Source organism: Salvelinus fontinalis, chromosome 18 (genome assembly GCF_029448725.1).
Source record: "Salvelinus fontinalis isolate EN_2023a chromosome 18, ASM2944872v1, whole genome shotgun sequence".
NCBI lineage: Eukaryota > Metazoa > Chordata > Actinopteri > Salmoniformes > Salmonidae > Salvelinus > Salvelinus fontinalis.
In genome coordinates this window covers 13,325,567-13,340,837 of record NC_074682.1, presented here as the reverse complement: position 1 = coordinate 13,340,837, position 15,271 = coordinate 13,325,567, and the positions used below count along the sequence as shown (strand labels likewise).

General features: G+C 42.3%; 1 protein-coding gene across 1 annotated transcript in view; it reads right to left on the bottom strand.

The window, feature by feature from the left end:
- LOC129815007 (contactin-3-like) overlaps positions 1-15,271 on the bottom strand; it is a 73,837-nt gene that overhangs the window by 30,941 nt on the left and 27,625 nt on the right. The window contains exons 4-7 of the mRNA XM_055868255.1: positions 11,957-12,132; positions 8,100-8,198; positions 5,790-5,993; positions 5,205-5,307 (exon numbers count right to left, since the gene is read on the bottom strand). Coding sequence (XP_055724230.1) covers positions 5,205-5,307; positions 5,790-5,993; positions 8,100-8,198; positions 11,957-12,132 — 582 coding nt within the window. The remainder of the gene's footprint in view (positions 1-5,204; positions 5,308-5,789; positions 5,994-8,099; positions 8,199-11,956; positions 12,133-15,271) is intronic.

Below are 15,271 nucleotides of genomic sequence, written 5' to 3'. Positions count from 1 at the left end.
TGACGCCATCTTGCTAGACGTAGCTTCGCTTGGCGCAAACTGTATTGAGTAAGGATAATTTAAAAAATGTAAATCAGCGATTGTATTAAGAATTCAATTGTCTATCAATCGCTGTCCACCCTATATTTTTTAGTCACGTTTATGAGTATTTATGTATACGACTAGATCACTGTCCAATATGGCGCACGACATTGTCTGACCAGCTGGGCAACTTTTGTCATTGTCTAACCATGATTTTGGTGGCTAAATATGCACATTTTCGAACAAACTGTATATGTATGTTGTAATGTGATGTTACAGGAGTGTCATCTGAAGAATTCTGAGAAGTTTAGTGAAAAAATTAATATATTTTGGCGATGTTTACGTTATCGCTCTCTTTGGCTAGAATCAATGCTCTGGTAACGTTTGCATATGTGGTATGCTAATATAACGATTTATTGTGTTTTCGCTGTAAGACACTTAGAAAATCTGAAATATTGTCTGTATTCACAGGATCTGTGTCTTTCGATTAGTGTATGCTGTGTATTTTTACGAAATGTTTGATGATTAGTAATTAGGTAAACACGTTGCTCATTGTATTTATTCTAGTCCATTTGTGACGGTGGGTGCAATTGTAAACTCTGATATCTACCTGAAATATGCACATTTTTCTAACAAAACCTATCCTATACCATAAATATGTTATCAGACTGTCATCTGGTGAGGTTTTTTCTTGGTTAGTGGCTATCAATATCTTAGTTTAGCCGAATTGGTGATAGCACCTGATGGAGTAAGAAACTGATGGAGTTAGAAAAGTGGTGTCTTTTGCTAACGTGGTTAGCTAATAGATTTACATATTTTGTCTTCCCTGTAAAACATTTTAAAAATCTGAAATGGTGGCTTTATTCACAGGATCTGTATCTTTCATTAGGTGTCTTGGACTTGTGATTTAATGATATTTAGATGCTACTACTTAATTGTGACGCTATGCTAGCGATGCTAATCAGTGTGGGGGGGGGGGGGTGCTCCCGGACCCGGGGTAGGTGCTCGTTAGAGGTTAACCCTAACATCAAACAAACTATGGGTTACAGCAAGGATAACACACTTTTTTTTTGACCAGTAAAAATGACAAAGGTTGTTTGCACACATCAGTCTTTAGGAAAACCATTCTGAGGGCAGACAGCTTTCACCCCAAAAGGCTAAAAGAGAACATTTCAAATCCAAAGAGTCCGCAGAATTTGCCACCAGGAAAAAGATTAGTGTTAAATCTGCTGAATTCGATAATCGCTTCTTGAATCGTGGCTACAGCGCTCAGGTCCTAAAATATGCAGTTATAAGGGACGTACGACTTGACATAAATAACTTGTTGCAAGGGGAGTGCCTCCTGATGTATCAGAGAGAGTGTACTTTGTTACAAAATACAGCACTGAAGCAGAAAACAAATAATTTAAAATAATTGTGGAATCATCCAAAGTGATACGCTACTAAATGACAGATGAGTCCACATCCATCTCCTGTTGACTCTCAAAAAACTTGGCTAGACCACAAACCTATGGGCTCTTTTAAATGCAACCAGTGCAACCATTGCAGAAATATTGCACAGAAAAAATATTTTGTTGACACATCTTGGAGTATCAAGTCAAGCATTTCATTAACTGCAAAACCACTCATGTCACCTACAGATTGGAATGTCCAATAGTGCAAGGTGTTCTACATTGGATGGACAACGAGACACCTTCCAGACCGCTTAGCGGAACACAAGTACGCCATATGGGTAGGCAATGAAGACTACCCCATGGCAAGGCACTACAAGTCCTTACACCATGGCAACCCTGCCTCCTTACATGCTATGGGTATTGAACATGTTCCCAAACTCAATTAGAAAAGGAGACCATCTTAAACAGCTAAACCAAAGGGAACATTTTTGGATTTACAAACTACAGGCTACTAAGTACCCTGGTTTAAATGAGGATATGGATTTCTCACCTTTCAGTATCTGGGGTGACCACCATTTGCCTCATATCTCCTGCGCATAGAGCTGATCAGGCTGTTGACTGTGGCCTGTGGAATGTTGTCCCACTTCTCTTCAATGGCTGTGCGAAGTTGCTGGATATTGGCGGAAATGGAACATGATGTTGTACATGTTGATTCAGAGCATCCCAAAAATGCACAATGGGTGACATGTCTGGTGAGTATACAGGCCATGGAAGAACAGGGACATTTTCAGTTTCCAGGAATTGTGTACAGATCCTTGCGACATGGGACCGTGCATTATCATGCTGAAACTTGAGGTGATGGTGGCGGATTAATGGCACGACAGTGGGCCTCCGGATCTCGTCATGGTATCTCTGTGCATTCAAATTGCCATCAGCAAACCTCTCGCCCACACGGCGCCATACACATGGTCTGCGGTTGTGAGGCCGGTTGGACATACTGCCAAATTCTCTAAAACAACGTTGGAGGCGGCTAATGGTAGAGAAATGAACATTCAATTCTCTGGCAAAAGCTCATGTGGACATTCCTGCAGTCAGCATGCCAACAGCATGCTCCCTCAAAACGTCTGTGTTATTGTGACGTAAAAAAACTGCACATTTTAGAGAGGTCTTTAATTGTCCTCAGCACAAGGTGCACCTGTGTAATGAGCATGCTGTTTAATCATCTTCTTGATACGCCACACCTGTCAGGTGGATGGATTACCTTGGCAAAGAATAAATGCTCACTAACAGGGATGTAAACTAACGTGTGCACATCATTTGAGAGAAATACGCTTTTTGTGCATATGGAACATTTCTGGGATCTTTAATTTCAGCTCATGAAACCAACACTTTACATGTTGAGTTTATATTTTCAGTATATATGAAACCTTGTTTAGCTAACAGTCAATCAATCAGGCGCTTGTGAGTGTCAGTTGGTGTATGTGTGCCTGTGCATATGTGATGTCGGGCTGAAGCTACTGACCCAGAAGCTTGGCTCTCTAACTCCTCCCAGGCTTTTGGGAGGGAGGGTGGACAATGAGCTTATGGTAGCTAATGTAAGCAATGCCCCCACGCTCTCTGGCAGCTTTCATAGCTGGGATAAGTTCTTTCCTCTGGCGCACAGCTTCAGAGAAGTCCTCGTTGAGGAAGATGTTGGTTTCTCTCGAGTTCTTGGCTCTCTCCTGAACAGCAATCTTGTCATTGAGCCTTAGGAACTTGACCATTATTGGCCTGGGTAGGTCACCTGGACTCGTAACAGGTTTTTCAGACGGTCGAAACGTAGGCTAACACGGGTACTCCACGCAATTCCAGCCTGCACAGCTCACAGGGCCGATGGAAACAGCAAAAAACAGCAAGGATTAAACAGCCACAAGCCCGGGACTATACGCACCAAGCCACAAAGGCTAACCGCGTCTCGGGCTGTGTTCAAACTTTCAAGGAAACCTGGCTAGTTTGATAGCTAGTCTAGTTGCTACACCAATCAGCAGCTCTTCAAACTTTAGGGTTTAGCAGTATCCCGGGACAGATAGTTGCTGGGACTGCTACTGAGGCGAACTGCATTGCGGGATCCAAACTAAACAGGTAAACACAGACTTTCAAACTTTCAAAAACAACAAACCAAGTTCTCTACTGTTCCACTTTCAGCGTGAGTCGCGCTCTGTTGACGTCACTGTGTAATGCGAGTTGGTTGCAGGATAAGGTTGTGGTGTGTGATACTTGACCTCAAGACTATAGGTGATATCACTAATATTCCAGCATCCTAAAAGGAGCAACCTCATAATTCTCTCTACTACCGCATGGCAAGCGGTACCGGAGTGCCAAGTCTAGGACAAAAAGGCTTCTCAACAGTTGTTACCCCCAAGCCATAAGACTCCTGAACAGGTAATCAAATGGCTACCCGGACTATTTGCCTTGTGTGCCCCCCCCCCCCCAACACCTCTTTTTACTCTGGTGCTACCGCGACATTCAAACGAGGCTGCAATGAAAACTAATGGGACTGTAGTGACTGTGTTGGCATCAAAATCCGGGGTGTGAACTACGTTTCGATTCAGCGTTGATTGACATGGTAATGGACTCAGTATTGGAGAAAAGATGAAAAAACGGACCCCTCTGACGCTGTACGTTACATCGTGACGTGTCACTACGTCACGTACAGCGCTCATTTGCAACTCATTTTGTGCCGTACAGCCTCTTTCCACCAGGGGCAGCCCTTCTCTCGCAGATTAAAATCATGCTTAACCATATACACTTGTAAGAAAACTTCATGATTTGTCTAATATAATTATTGCTAATATTAAACTAATATTTCATGACTAGGGTGCCAATTGCATTTTTTACTGCGAGCCATCATGACACTCAAAACCCGGAACAGCTGCAGTTCACTTGTGAGGCTAACGTTAGCGCAGCCCTAAACCCCTCTTCAAATTCGACACAAACCTTCAAACAGGTATGTGATGAGACATTACTTAAACTCTTTACGTTTTATTTACATTTTAAAGTTGATTAGTTGGACAAATCGGGTGAAAAAAACCCTGTTTTCTTCACCCAACATATTTCCCCTTTTCAAGATCACTTCGTAGCCTTCGTTGCCCACCCGCCATTTAAAAAAGACCCGACGGAGCTCATTGCCTTGTGGAATTATGCAGAGATGGGCATCATGAAGGTCTCGTCATTAATTTTGTTGGAAAGGGGAGAAATTGTGCTTTACATTGGTATTGATATTACAGTTTATATGGAACTATTACGTTTTTTGGGCGCAAAAATAAGGTCAATTGTATGGACCGAGGCGATGTACAAAAGTGAGTTCACGTTACCTCAATTGGGCCAACCAACCAGTGCTCCCGCACATTGGCTAACCGGGCTATCCGCATTGTGTCCCACCCACCACCCGCCAACCCCTCTTTTACGCTACTGCTACTCTCTGTTCATCATATATGCATAGTCACTTTAACCATATCTACATGTACATGCTACCTCAATCAGCCTGACTAACTGGTGTCTGTATGTAGCCTCGCTACTTTTATAGCCTCGCTACTGTATATACCCTGTATTTTTACTGTTGTTTTTATTTCTTTACTTACCTATTGTTCACCTAATACCTTTTTTGCACTATTGGTTAGAGCCTGTAAGTAAGCGTTTCACTGTCAGGTCTATATTGTATGTATTCGGCGCAAGTGACAAATAAACTTTGATTTGATTACAATGATATGTCTGACATATGCACAAACTTGCACATTCACTCCAACTTACTTTCCCAGAGCGAAACATTCCAGTTTCACTGTGGATCCCTTCGCAGCTGGAACAGTGTCAGGGAAATGAACTTCTATTTTGGGTTCGTATTCACCCATTGCTCCTATGAAAGGGAGACAATACACAAACCAAATTTTGGCATCAATGATTAATGGCACACTCGCTTTACGCCCTGGAAAACATGGTACAACAATAACATGGGCCCAGAAACACAAAGGTATTTGTGTGTGGAACAGAAGCGATCACTGAGAGGTTGGTAAGATGGAGAGAAATGGAAAAGGTTTGTAAAAGGTTCAAAGAAGAACACATCTGGGTGAAGGCAGGGATTAATCTCCTTTTCAGACTGAATCTTATATTCAAGCTGCTAGGAGGGCAACAGCTTCACCCTTTGACTTTACCTTTTGAGGGGGTAAGATTACTCCTTCTCTTTGACCACTTATAATCAGTATTACAGAATATCTGGATAGAATGGCCCATTGTAGACTGCATAGACTGCCAATGTTTTACAAATTGGGGCTTAATCTGGGCAGTTTTTTGTTGTTGTGCTGTCTGATCAGAGTGTCTGTTTAAAGGATGGGATCTTACCATCATTCCTCAGGACCAGTGGTGTAGGAGAGCTGAGGACTTTCCCCTTAGTGATGCTGTTGTTGACCACACAGGTATAGTTTCCCACATCAGAAGGTTCCACTTTAGCAATGTACAGACTTCCTGTCTCCTGGGAGATGAATCGACGACTGTCTTGCTGAACAAAGTATGGGTACTCATTGAAGATCCATGCAAATGTCAGCTCTAGGAGGGAGAGGAATATGACAGTGGTAAATACAACACAGTAGTATTAATATATTACAACACAGTAATGGGTTTGTAGGCGTAGGAGTCTATATTGAAAAATTCCCTTTTGAAAATATCATTTAGCATTTATGCTAAATAGCTCACAGTGTCAGTATTGTCCATTGATGAAATACTGTATTAGAAAGCAAAACCACATTGTAAGCAGATCATGTTGGCATTCCACACAATTTCCTTTTCCTTATTTCAGTTTCCTTCCAAGAAGATACCAGGGCAAATATAGTAGAACAGCTATTGGTGCACAAAAAAATAGTGTCCAAAGGAAAGAGAGCGAAACAAAACAGATTACAACGCCTCACTGGCACTCTCATGACACATGCCCTGTCCTCTACCCTGAGTAACTGGGGACAGGGCTTTTTTCCATGCTTGACTCATGCATGCCACACTTCTCCTCAGCCAACAGGCCTAGCTAAAGTACACAGAGCGCTGCCACACAGCAATACTGGGTCATCTTGAAAAGAGCAGTGCACAGATTCATAGGAGCGAGGTACTGTAGCGAAAGCCTATCTACCGTGGCGTGGAGGCGAGAGCGCGTACGGAACTACAAAGGTGTGTATGCAGCGTACTGTCGCTCATCTCCTGTCCCCCTGGGAGGAGAACGCCTCGCAAACCTTGGCTCCTGGGATCACGTCTTTGCAGTCGGTTCACTGAAGCCGAAACCAATTCATTCTGACGAAGCAAAGCAAGACCGGGGATCCCTGACTCTGAGCTATGTGGCCGTAATGAACAGTGATAGCGTTTGTCAAGAAAATACAAATCAAGAGGAAAGTGAAAATATAGTGCAACAACCTCTTTTCTTATTGAACACAATGGCTATTTATGTAACAAGCACAACGTTACAAACATGCAATAGCTATGACACAAAAATAAACATAATTGAGCCCTGGAGAATAAACACATATTTATGATGGCGCAGAGCCCTAATGCAGTCACTTTAGCTAGCAACAATATTTATTTTGTGGCCATGTCGATGTAACATGAGATATAATGTGTCATTTGAGAGAACCTCTATTCCAGCAGTTGAAGCCGCTGAGGCAGAGTAAAAACCTGCAGAGATGTCTTACAGTCAGTGGATAGTGATGGGTCCAACGAGTTCCAAGTTTGTGTGTGGCATTCATGCTTCACAGTGCAATGAGCGCAGTGCCACACTTACTTGGTCTTATTCACTTGTTCAAATAGGGAAACAAAACACAATACTGTTATGGTGACAACAACACGCCTGGCATAAGCTCATTTCTGAGTGAGAGGCTGTCGCATTGTGTTTCACACTGGCTACCCCAGGCCATTATCACCTCCTCCAGCTGTACAGGACTGTAGGCACACTTTGGCCAATACACTAGAGAAGAACCAGCGACTCTACAATGTCATGTTAAAAGTGAGTGGTACTGCAACAGGGTCAGCCTGTATGTACGCAAAGTCCGTTATTCAATACTAAGCTAACTGGAATTGAGTAGTGTGCGATCACACACACTTCAAATAGCCGTCTCACATGTGCCGAGTCACTTCCTCTGTACAAGTTGAAAATAGTATGGGAGATAAATAAGATATTGCAGAAAGTGATGCTGTTTGTTTTCCCTCTAGGGTATAAAGTAAATTAGTTTACTTGAGTGAATTCTGCATTCCATTTAAGTTAGGATAAGTTACTATTGATTATCTAATACCGGTTTTATTAAAAGCACTTTACTCAGACCGTATTGCCTAATGATCAGGTTAAGACTCCAATTTGAGGAATATCTTTTCATTTGCCACCAGATTTGGCACTAATTGTAAGAAAGTTCAGAATGAAAAAGAAGGCCAGCTAAGCATATCTTTATTCTGCAAACATCTGTGTGAAATAAGTTTATTTGAGGCTGCTAGCAAGAATCCATGCTTTGAGGCTCTAACAAATAATGTTTTATGAAAAAACTGATTAGGTTAGGAATGTGAGCACACCAAATAGCGCCTGTATATTCACTCATATACTGCATCAAAGATTTTAATTGGATACAGAGGAGAGGCATCTTCTCAGGTATTCATAAATATCTCTAATATGGAATAAAAACCTACCTCCAGAATGCATGGGTGGTCCACATAACAAAACCACTCCTTGGCCCTCTCGGACACTGACAGCACTCCGTGTCGTTTGGGTCTTGAAGTTATCTAGGTCTTATCAACACAAAAATCAAGGGTAAGCTTTAGTGTTATTACAGAAGACAGAATGGATAAATATAAAGCACAAACCTTAGCATTACTCTATGTCTAAACGCAGCTGATAACTCAATCCGTATCAGCTAATGTGTTTCCCAGTTTGTATCAGTTATCTTGGTTTCTTTAAAGCCCTAAAATCCATGTACTGTAGGAAAACGATTTACAGGTACAGTAATGGATTGCTTTAGAACACCCCCAAAGCTATCCAATACTTAGAAAAGCAACTGTAACATTAAATATTACTGATGGACTTATGGTATGTGATGGATACCTCACAACACACCATCGTTATGATAGCAGCAGGAGATTAAATTGCAAAGGGATAAAAAGAGGGGAGGAAGTTGGAGGGCGGGCACAAACACTGAGCACATGACGAATAACAGGAATCAGTGCCAAGAGCAATAACCAACATCATTATTAAATGCAGTGTAATCTCGCCCTTAAAAGCACTAGCTTCCCTGTCGATACTCTGGGAGCAATTCATCCCTGCAAATGAAAGAGGAAAAGCTGCCTGACTGAGCTTGTTTGTACCTGGGCTGATGAAATGTTACTCTAGTTTAGTGAGTGATGGGTGAACTACTGTACCCCTGTCCCTACTGACTCTGCACCCTCGGGCGGGCAGCCCTACAGTCAGGCCCCGAACACAAACAAAATAAAGTCAATGTGACCGATAAAAGGAATTAAGAAAAGAGAAGGATTATAGAGGGGAGTGGGAGAGCGAAGGGAAGATTAATGAGCCAGTCTCTGATGACCGTGGTGAAATCCAACACAGCCAAGTCATAGCAGGATTCTGTCCAGGCCACACAGTGAGTCGCCATCTTCTAATAGAGCCATAGAGAACTTCAACTTGCAGACATGGTGCTGAATCTAAAGCGCTGGAGGAGTTAGGCTAGGCTACCTAGACGAGGGAAAGGTGGTGCAGGCTGGTTGGAAAGCATAACCAAACAGCAGCTGATCATTATGATAATATACCTTTTGTAACAGTGGGGGGGGGGGGGGGGGGGGGGGGGGACTAAGAGGTAAATAATCAGTTCCGGTATGGAGCGGAGGCCCTCCTCTACTCCTCTCTCCCTCACACAGAAATGTTCCATGTAAGGGAGAGACAGTAGGGACTGCTAAAATGCAGCACTCTATAAGCTGGCTCTGCCTTGTCTATAGCAGAACGATGGCTTTCTGTGTAATATGTCTCCTCTACACAGACTCCAACTCTGAGAGGCAATAAGAATGTGTCAGGAGGGAAGCCAGGAAAAACATATAAAGGTATCCTATCTAACACCATGCAAGCTCTTCATTCTATTTTTACCACAAAGGAATAGCAACTCATAAGTACAGAGGGAATGTCATTTTAAATGTATTTCATTCTCTCTCCCTGGTGTGTATTATACCAGTGTTTGTACATTTGTATAACAGTTGCGTTACAGTTGTTCAGAAATTCAATGTAAAGTAGGATGAAGTTGATGGCCATAACACATTGCAAAAAATATATAATTGAAATGACAGTTGAATTGTGTAGACAGGAAATGGGCGAGGTAAGCCATCCCTGTCTATGGAAGAGTCTTTATTACGAGGAAAATCTAGCCGTGTATGCAGCAATCCCCATCTATCTCCAAGACCTCCTCTGAACATTCAAATAGACAATAAATGTCAAGCAGTTCCCTCCTCACCCAGGCCCCACAAGTGAGATTCATTATCCAGCCCATAAGGGTACTGGCAGTCCATCTCTTAAGAGGAAGGAAATGCTCTCTATCCCTGGGACTTGATCAATGATCAGTGAGAGGGGAGAGGTGTCTCTCTACACTGTCTATTGGTCTGCTCTCTATATGGTAGAGACCCACACAAAAGCTTCATATTCACCAGTGGAGGCTGTTGGGGGGAGGACGGCTCATAATAATGGCTGGAACGGAGCCTATGGAATGGCATCAAACCGTGTGTTTGATGCATTTGCTACCATTCTACCTATTCCGCTCCAGCCATTACTACGAGCCCGTCCTCCCCAATTAAGGTGCCACCAACCTCCTGTGATATTCAGATCTCCCTCTCTAGAATACCAGACAGGCTGTTCAACCAAGTCTGATCTATCTGCAACGGCAAACAATTGAACAGTAAAAAATGATTGTGTCTGGTTTGCAAAGTTTAAGCTTTATTTGTGTAGGTTTCCTTTCAAGTCCAGATCACAGAGGCTTGCATAGATTGGCAAAGTATCAGTCAGTACCGAGGTTGCACAGACGCTGTCAAAGCTGGAAACACAGAGACTAATGAGAATCAATGGAGTTCAGAGGCAGTCAGAAGCTGCCTCACCCACTGTGGTTGTTGCATCTGACATTTCATTCGATTACCATTTCCCTTTAAAAAAATCTATTTGAAGCATACCGAGCAAGAAATCGGAATGCTAAAGACACAGAGGCCACAGACACACAACACAAGTGCACACACACACACACACACACACACACACACACACACACACACACACACACACACACACACACACACACACACACACACACACACAAACGCATGCACAATTGCAAGTGTAATACTCTTGTTAAAACCAAGTATTGAGTTTATTTGTTATAGTTAATTGGTATTATATTTAAAAGGTGATTGAATTGCTCCTGAATTGTAATGTTGTTAATGCATTTCTTTTGAAGAAATATTTATTTAATGTATAAGTGAATAGGTTTACTTTTAAGTTTAAGTTTTGACCAATAAGGTCGCTTGATAAGCTGTGGCCAATGGGAAAACGGACCTGGTTAACGGAAGGCCTGAGAAAAAAGAGAGGGAGAGACGTTGAGAAAAGGATGGACATTACATTATGACCGTTGGTGAAGAAGAATTATAAAAGAATACGATAAAAACATAACAAAACCCATAACTACCAAGTTTGAAGGGAAATACCAATTTTATTTTATAAGAGAGTTGTTATAATTTTGTTAAGAAAGACTTAGTAAAGCCTGAAGCTACCGTCTCATCGTGGAGGTATGACAGCCTTGAGGTTAGCCTAGCATCGTGTAACACCAAGAGAATTGCTTGGGAAAGCTTGACGAGTTCATGTCCCCATGGGATATCGGTTACTGCTAAAGAGTACTGTCTGCATTGGTAGCTGTGCTTGCTGTGGATCTTGTGAGGAAACCTGCAAGGAAATGCCATAATTCACTGAGGGAATATCTACGAGTAGTGAGTAACCACTGTGGGTTGCTTCGGGCCTTTATCTGTGTCGTCATTTTTTTTATAGCTCCAACGCGCACCAACAGGTTAAACAAGCTTGAAGTCATTTGGTCATGTGTTGTGCCTGACTCATTGGAGTTTATTATTTTGATTTATTTTGATGTGGTGCTTTGAAAATGTAATAATACACATTTTGAGCCTTATGTATGTTGCCTTGGTGGAGTCATTTACTGTTTCAATTTGATTTAATGCATGGGATAGCCTATCCTGATACAATAACAGAAACCTACAATAATTTAATCTGCAGTTAATACCCTAATTGTCATCACCCTAGATAGTTCACAATAGGGATTCTTATTGGAGATGCCCTTCTCACCCAACATCCCATGCTGTTGAGATATTCTATGTAAGGTAATATCATGAGAGTCAAATTCGAGTCTGGTGAGAGGGTTACACATGCATGCATGCACACACACACACACACACACACACACACACACACACACTCCCCTCCCCTATAACGTGCTAGGGATAGCCCGATCACTTACATGCAAATTTCAGAGTGGCTCTGCGGCTGAGGATGGTCCCCCATGTGTTGTAGGCAGAGCACTGGTATATCCCCGTATCTTGGTCCCTGTCCAGACTGTTAACGATCAGGTTGCCCCCAGACATGTGACGCCGGTAGTCACTCCCCAGATCAATGAGTGTTCCGTTTAGCGACCATCTGGAAAGACGTAAACACAATCAGCACCCGGGCCTCTGGAGATGCACACTCACAAACATTTATCACATGGATCCATTTGATAAAGACAATTGAATCAAATGAAGATATTGGATATAATCACGCTGTAATTGTTGGAAATTTGAGCGTGAAACTTTTCATTGCGTATTGGGTTAGTTAGTTGCCTTTGATACACTGTGTAGTCTATTTGTTTATGTTGTACATAATTGTATTGTGTAAAAAAAATCACATCTATCTCATATTTCTGATGTAAAATACGTTGCATGTGAAGTTATGGGTTGAGTATAATAATTCCTGTTTCTAACTTCTTTAGAAACATCCATCAGCAGCTAAGTTAAATCCCCAGATAGCATGAGGTCAAAGAATGCACAACATACAAATGTTTTGGACTATTTACTACTCTAATGATTTGTTGCAATAAACAATTTACAAAATGGGGAAATTATTTTTGTTTTTCCAAAGTTAACAAAGCTGAGAGGCATGATAAGTATAGATTATTTTCCACTTAAGAATGCAAGAAATTAGGCATGATTAGGATAAGACTTTGAGCCAGCTAGCTTGAGCAATGCAATTTGGGACCGTGAAATGACAATTCAATGATGGGGGGGGGGGGGGGGGGGGGGGAATCAATATTTTTTTATTTTCAGCAAACTAACGAACAGAGAAAGTGGTGCTTCACACAGCCTTAAAACCAGCCATGACTTTCCCCAGACTCCCGTCTGACAGACTACAAAAGATATAGCTGTCTTTCATGTTGTTGCCTGCATTATTCATCTATCTCGGTGCGGCTTTCACTTAATCAAACTTATTTTGTCACCATTCCAGATACCAAAATAATTGTTTAAATGTTTGAAGTTATGTGATGAAACCTATGTTTCCTGGGCGCACAAATACAAACATTTCAAACAAGGCAGTTTGATGCCATATTCAATCTCAATTGCCTTTAAAAGAGCATCTTGTTTATGCATGTTCCAAATGGCTGATACGATCCATCATGTTATCGTATGTATACCAGTGTTTCCCCCAGGATTTCTTTTCTAGCAGAGGTGACACTGCGTATACAGCCTAGCCGAAGGATCTGCCGTGTAAAATAATAAAGGAGAGCGGGAGAGAGGGGGTTGGGTGGCTGGTTGTATTTGTAGCCACCCCAGCATATCTGAACTTAATGGGAGAGGACGGTAGGCAGGCTGAGCAGATCAGACACCCCTGGAGCAGATGGCTGGGCTCTGACTCTGCTGGGTGTGAGTGTGTCTACGCACGACACAGCCAGCCATCCCATCTAGCAGCAGCAACACCTCGAACAGCAAGCCTCGGCTCCATTTGAACAGTGGCACAAGCTGTCAGAGACACCCCTCACCTGCCAACACTAAGTAGCCACCAGAAAAGGCCTGGTATGAAACCCCCCCTGGGGATGAAGGCTAGGTGATAGAGCATCAAACTACCAGTCATACATAGCACCCATTCCATGAGAGTAGGAGTAAACAACGAGGACAAACCACAGTGCTGCTGCTGGTGTAAATTCACCCATACGCAGATGTGGAGTTATTAAACCTGAACCAATATAACTGATATTCCACATTGTCCTCATAATAAATGATCACGCCACCAATTAAAACCCATGCGGACATAACGATCCTTTACTATCAACTATGCAAACTATAATTATCCATGGGAGCCTAGTCATATTGTATTTGAGTCATCACCATCATCATCACCATCATCGTCATATGCAGTGATGTGTATCCATCTCTCTAACAGTTAGTAAAATGGTTCTTACCAGCTGTGAGGTTGTGAGCAAAACCTCAAATATGGTGTCAAAAACATGAAATAAGACAGCTGGCGCCAATTATATTGTATTGTGAGAGTATATGATTGTTGCAAACTGCATGCTCTGACCTGTATAGGAGTCTGTGCCCTCAAACCTGTTGCCAGCACAGGACTAATGAGGAACTGAATGAGCACTCCAACACCATAGAAATCTTTCTGCATTCTAAACAGTAGTGGTCTCATCTCCTTTTCATTGCCCCCTCAGGTCTTAACTCATCCACAGATGAGGACTCCAACTGAAGTGCTTCACAAAAATGGAAAAACAGCACATTGAAAAAGCACAATTTCTCTGGGGCCATGGCATTAGTGGAGCCTTATAGAGTGAACGGAGCGAATTTAACACACCAGACAGTAGGGTTCCTAAACAACAACAAAGACTAATGGCTCCCTTATTTGCTCTGGCTGCCCTAGCCTGTTACAGCCTCCAGGCCATGGGCTGCTCATGGCATGGTCTGGATGAACTCTGGCCGACCTTGAGGTTCACATCAATGTTGCATGAGGCCTCTTCATCAAATACAGGCAGGGAATGGTGCCGCGCTCAGCGCTGTCTCCAGCCACGCACCTCACCTGTTTTCCCCTGAGGACAAACACACACACAGCTAATATTGGCCCTTAAAAAACACATTGCTGACCAGGAGAAAGAGGGCCCTTGGTCTCAACCCGGAAGGTTGGCAGAGAATAAGACTAACAGCTCATCAGATATTACTGAATATCATCAATGAACATGGTTGTATTTGAAATGGAATAATTAATATTTCAGTAGTCTGAGACTTTGTCAGGGCAGGAGATGCAAAGTTCTCTCCTCAGGCTCCATGCTGTGATAGCTTCCAGACTAAATGAGAAACTCAAATTGCCTAACGTGTCCTCGGAGCGCTATTACATAAATTAAGAGACATGACAACATCTCCCAGATTTCACATTAGAGGGCAGAGAACATCACAAATAAATGATTGATGTACATTGGCCACTATGCCCTTGGTTCTACAGTACCTTACAGTAAGTTCAGAACACACTGCCCAATGTAGTGTTCATTATAGGTCACTGACAAGGAAGAAAATCAAATGTGACAACCATATTGAGAAAAACTACCCCTACTGTAACAGATCAAGTACTAATATCTTTAACATGCGCTGTAGTGTGGAGTGATGTCAAGCGTGGAGTTGTGTGGGACTGGTTATGAAAGATAAAGAAAAGAGTCAGTACTAAAAAGCATTGTTTCAGTGATATGAGATTATGAGATGTTACTTTGGCATGAATTGGAAAATGTGAAGCTCTTGAAAAAATGCTAAAATCT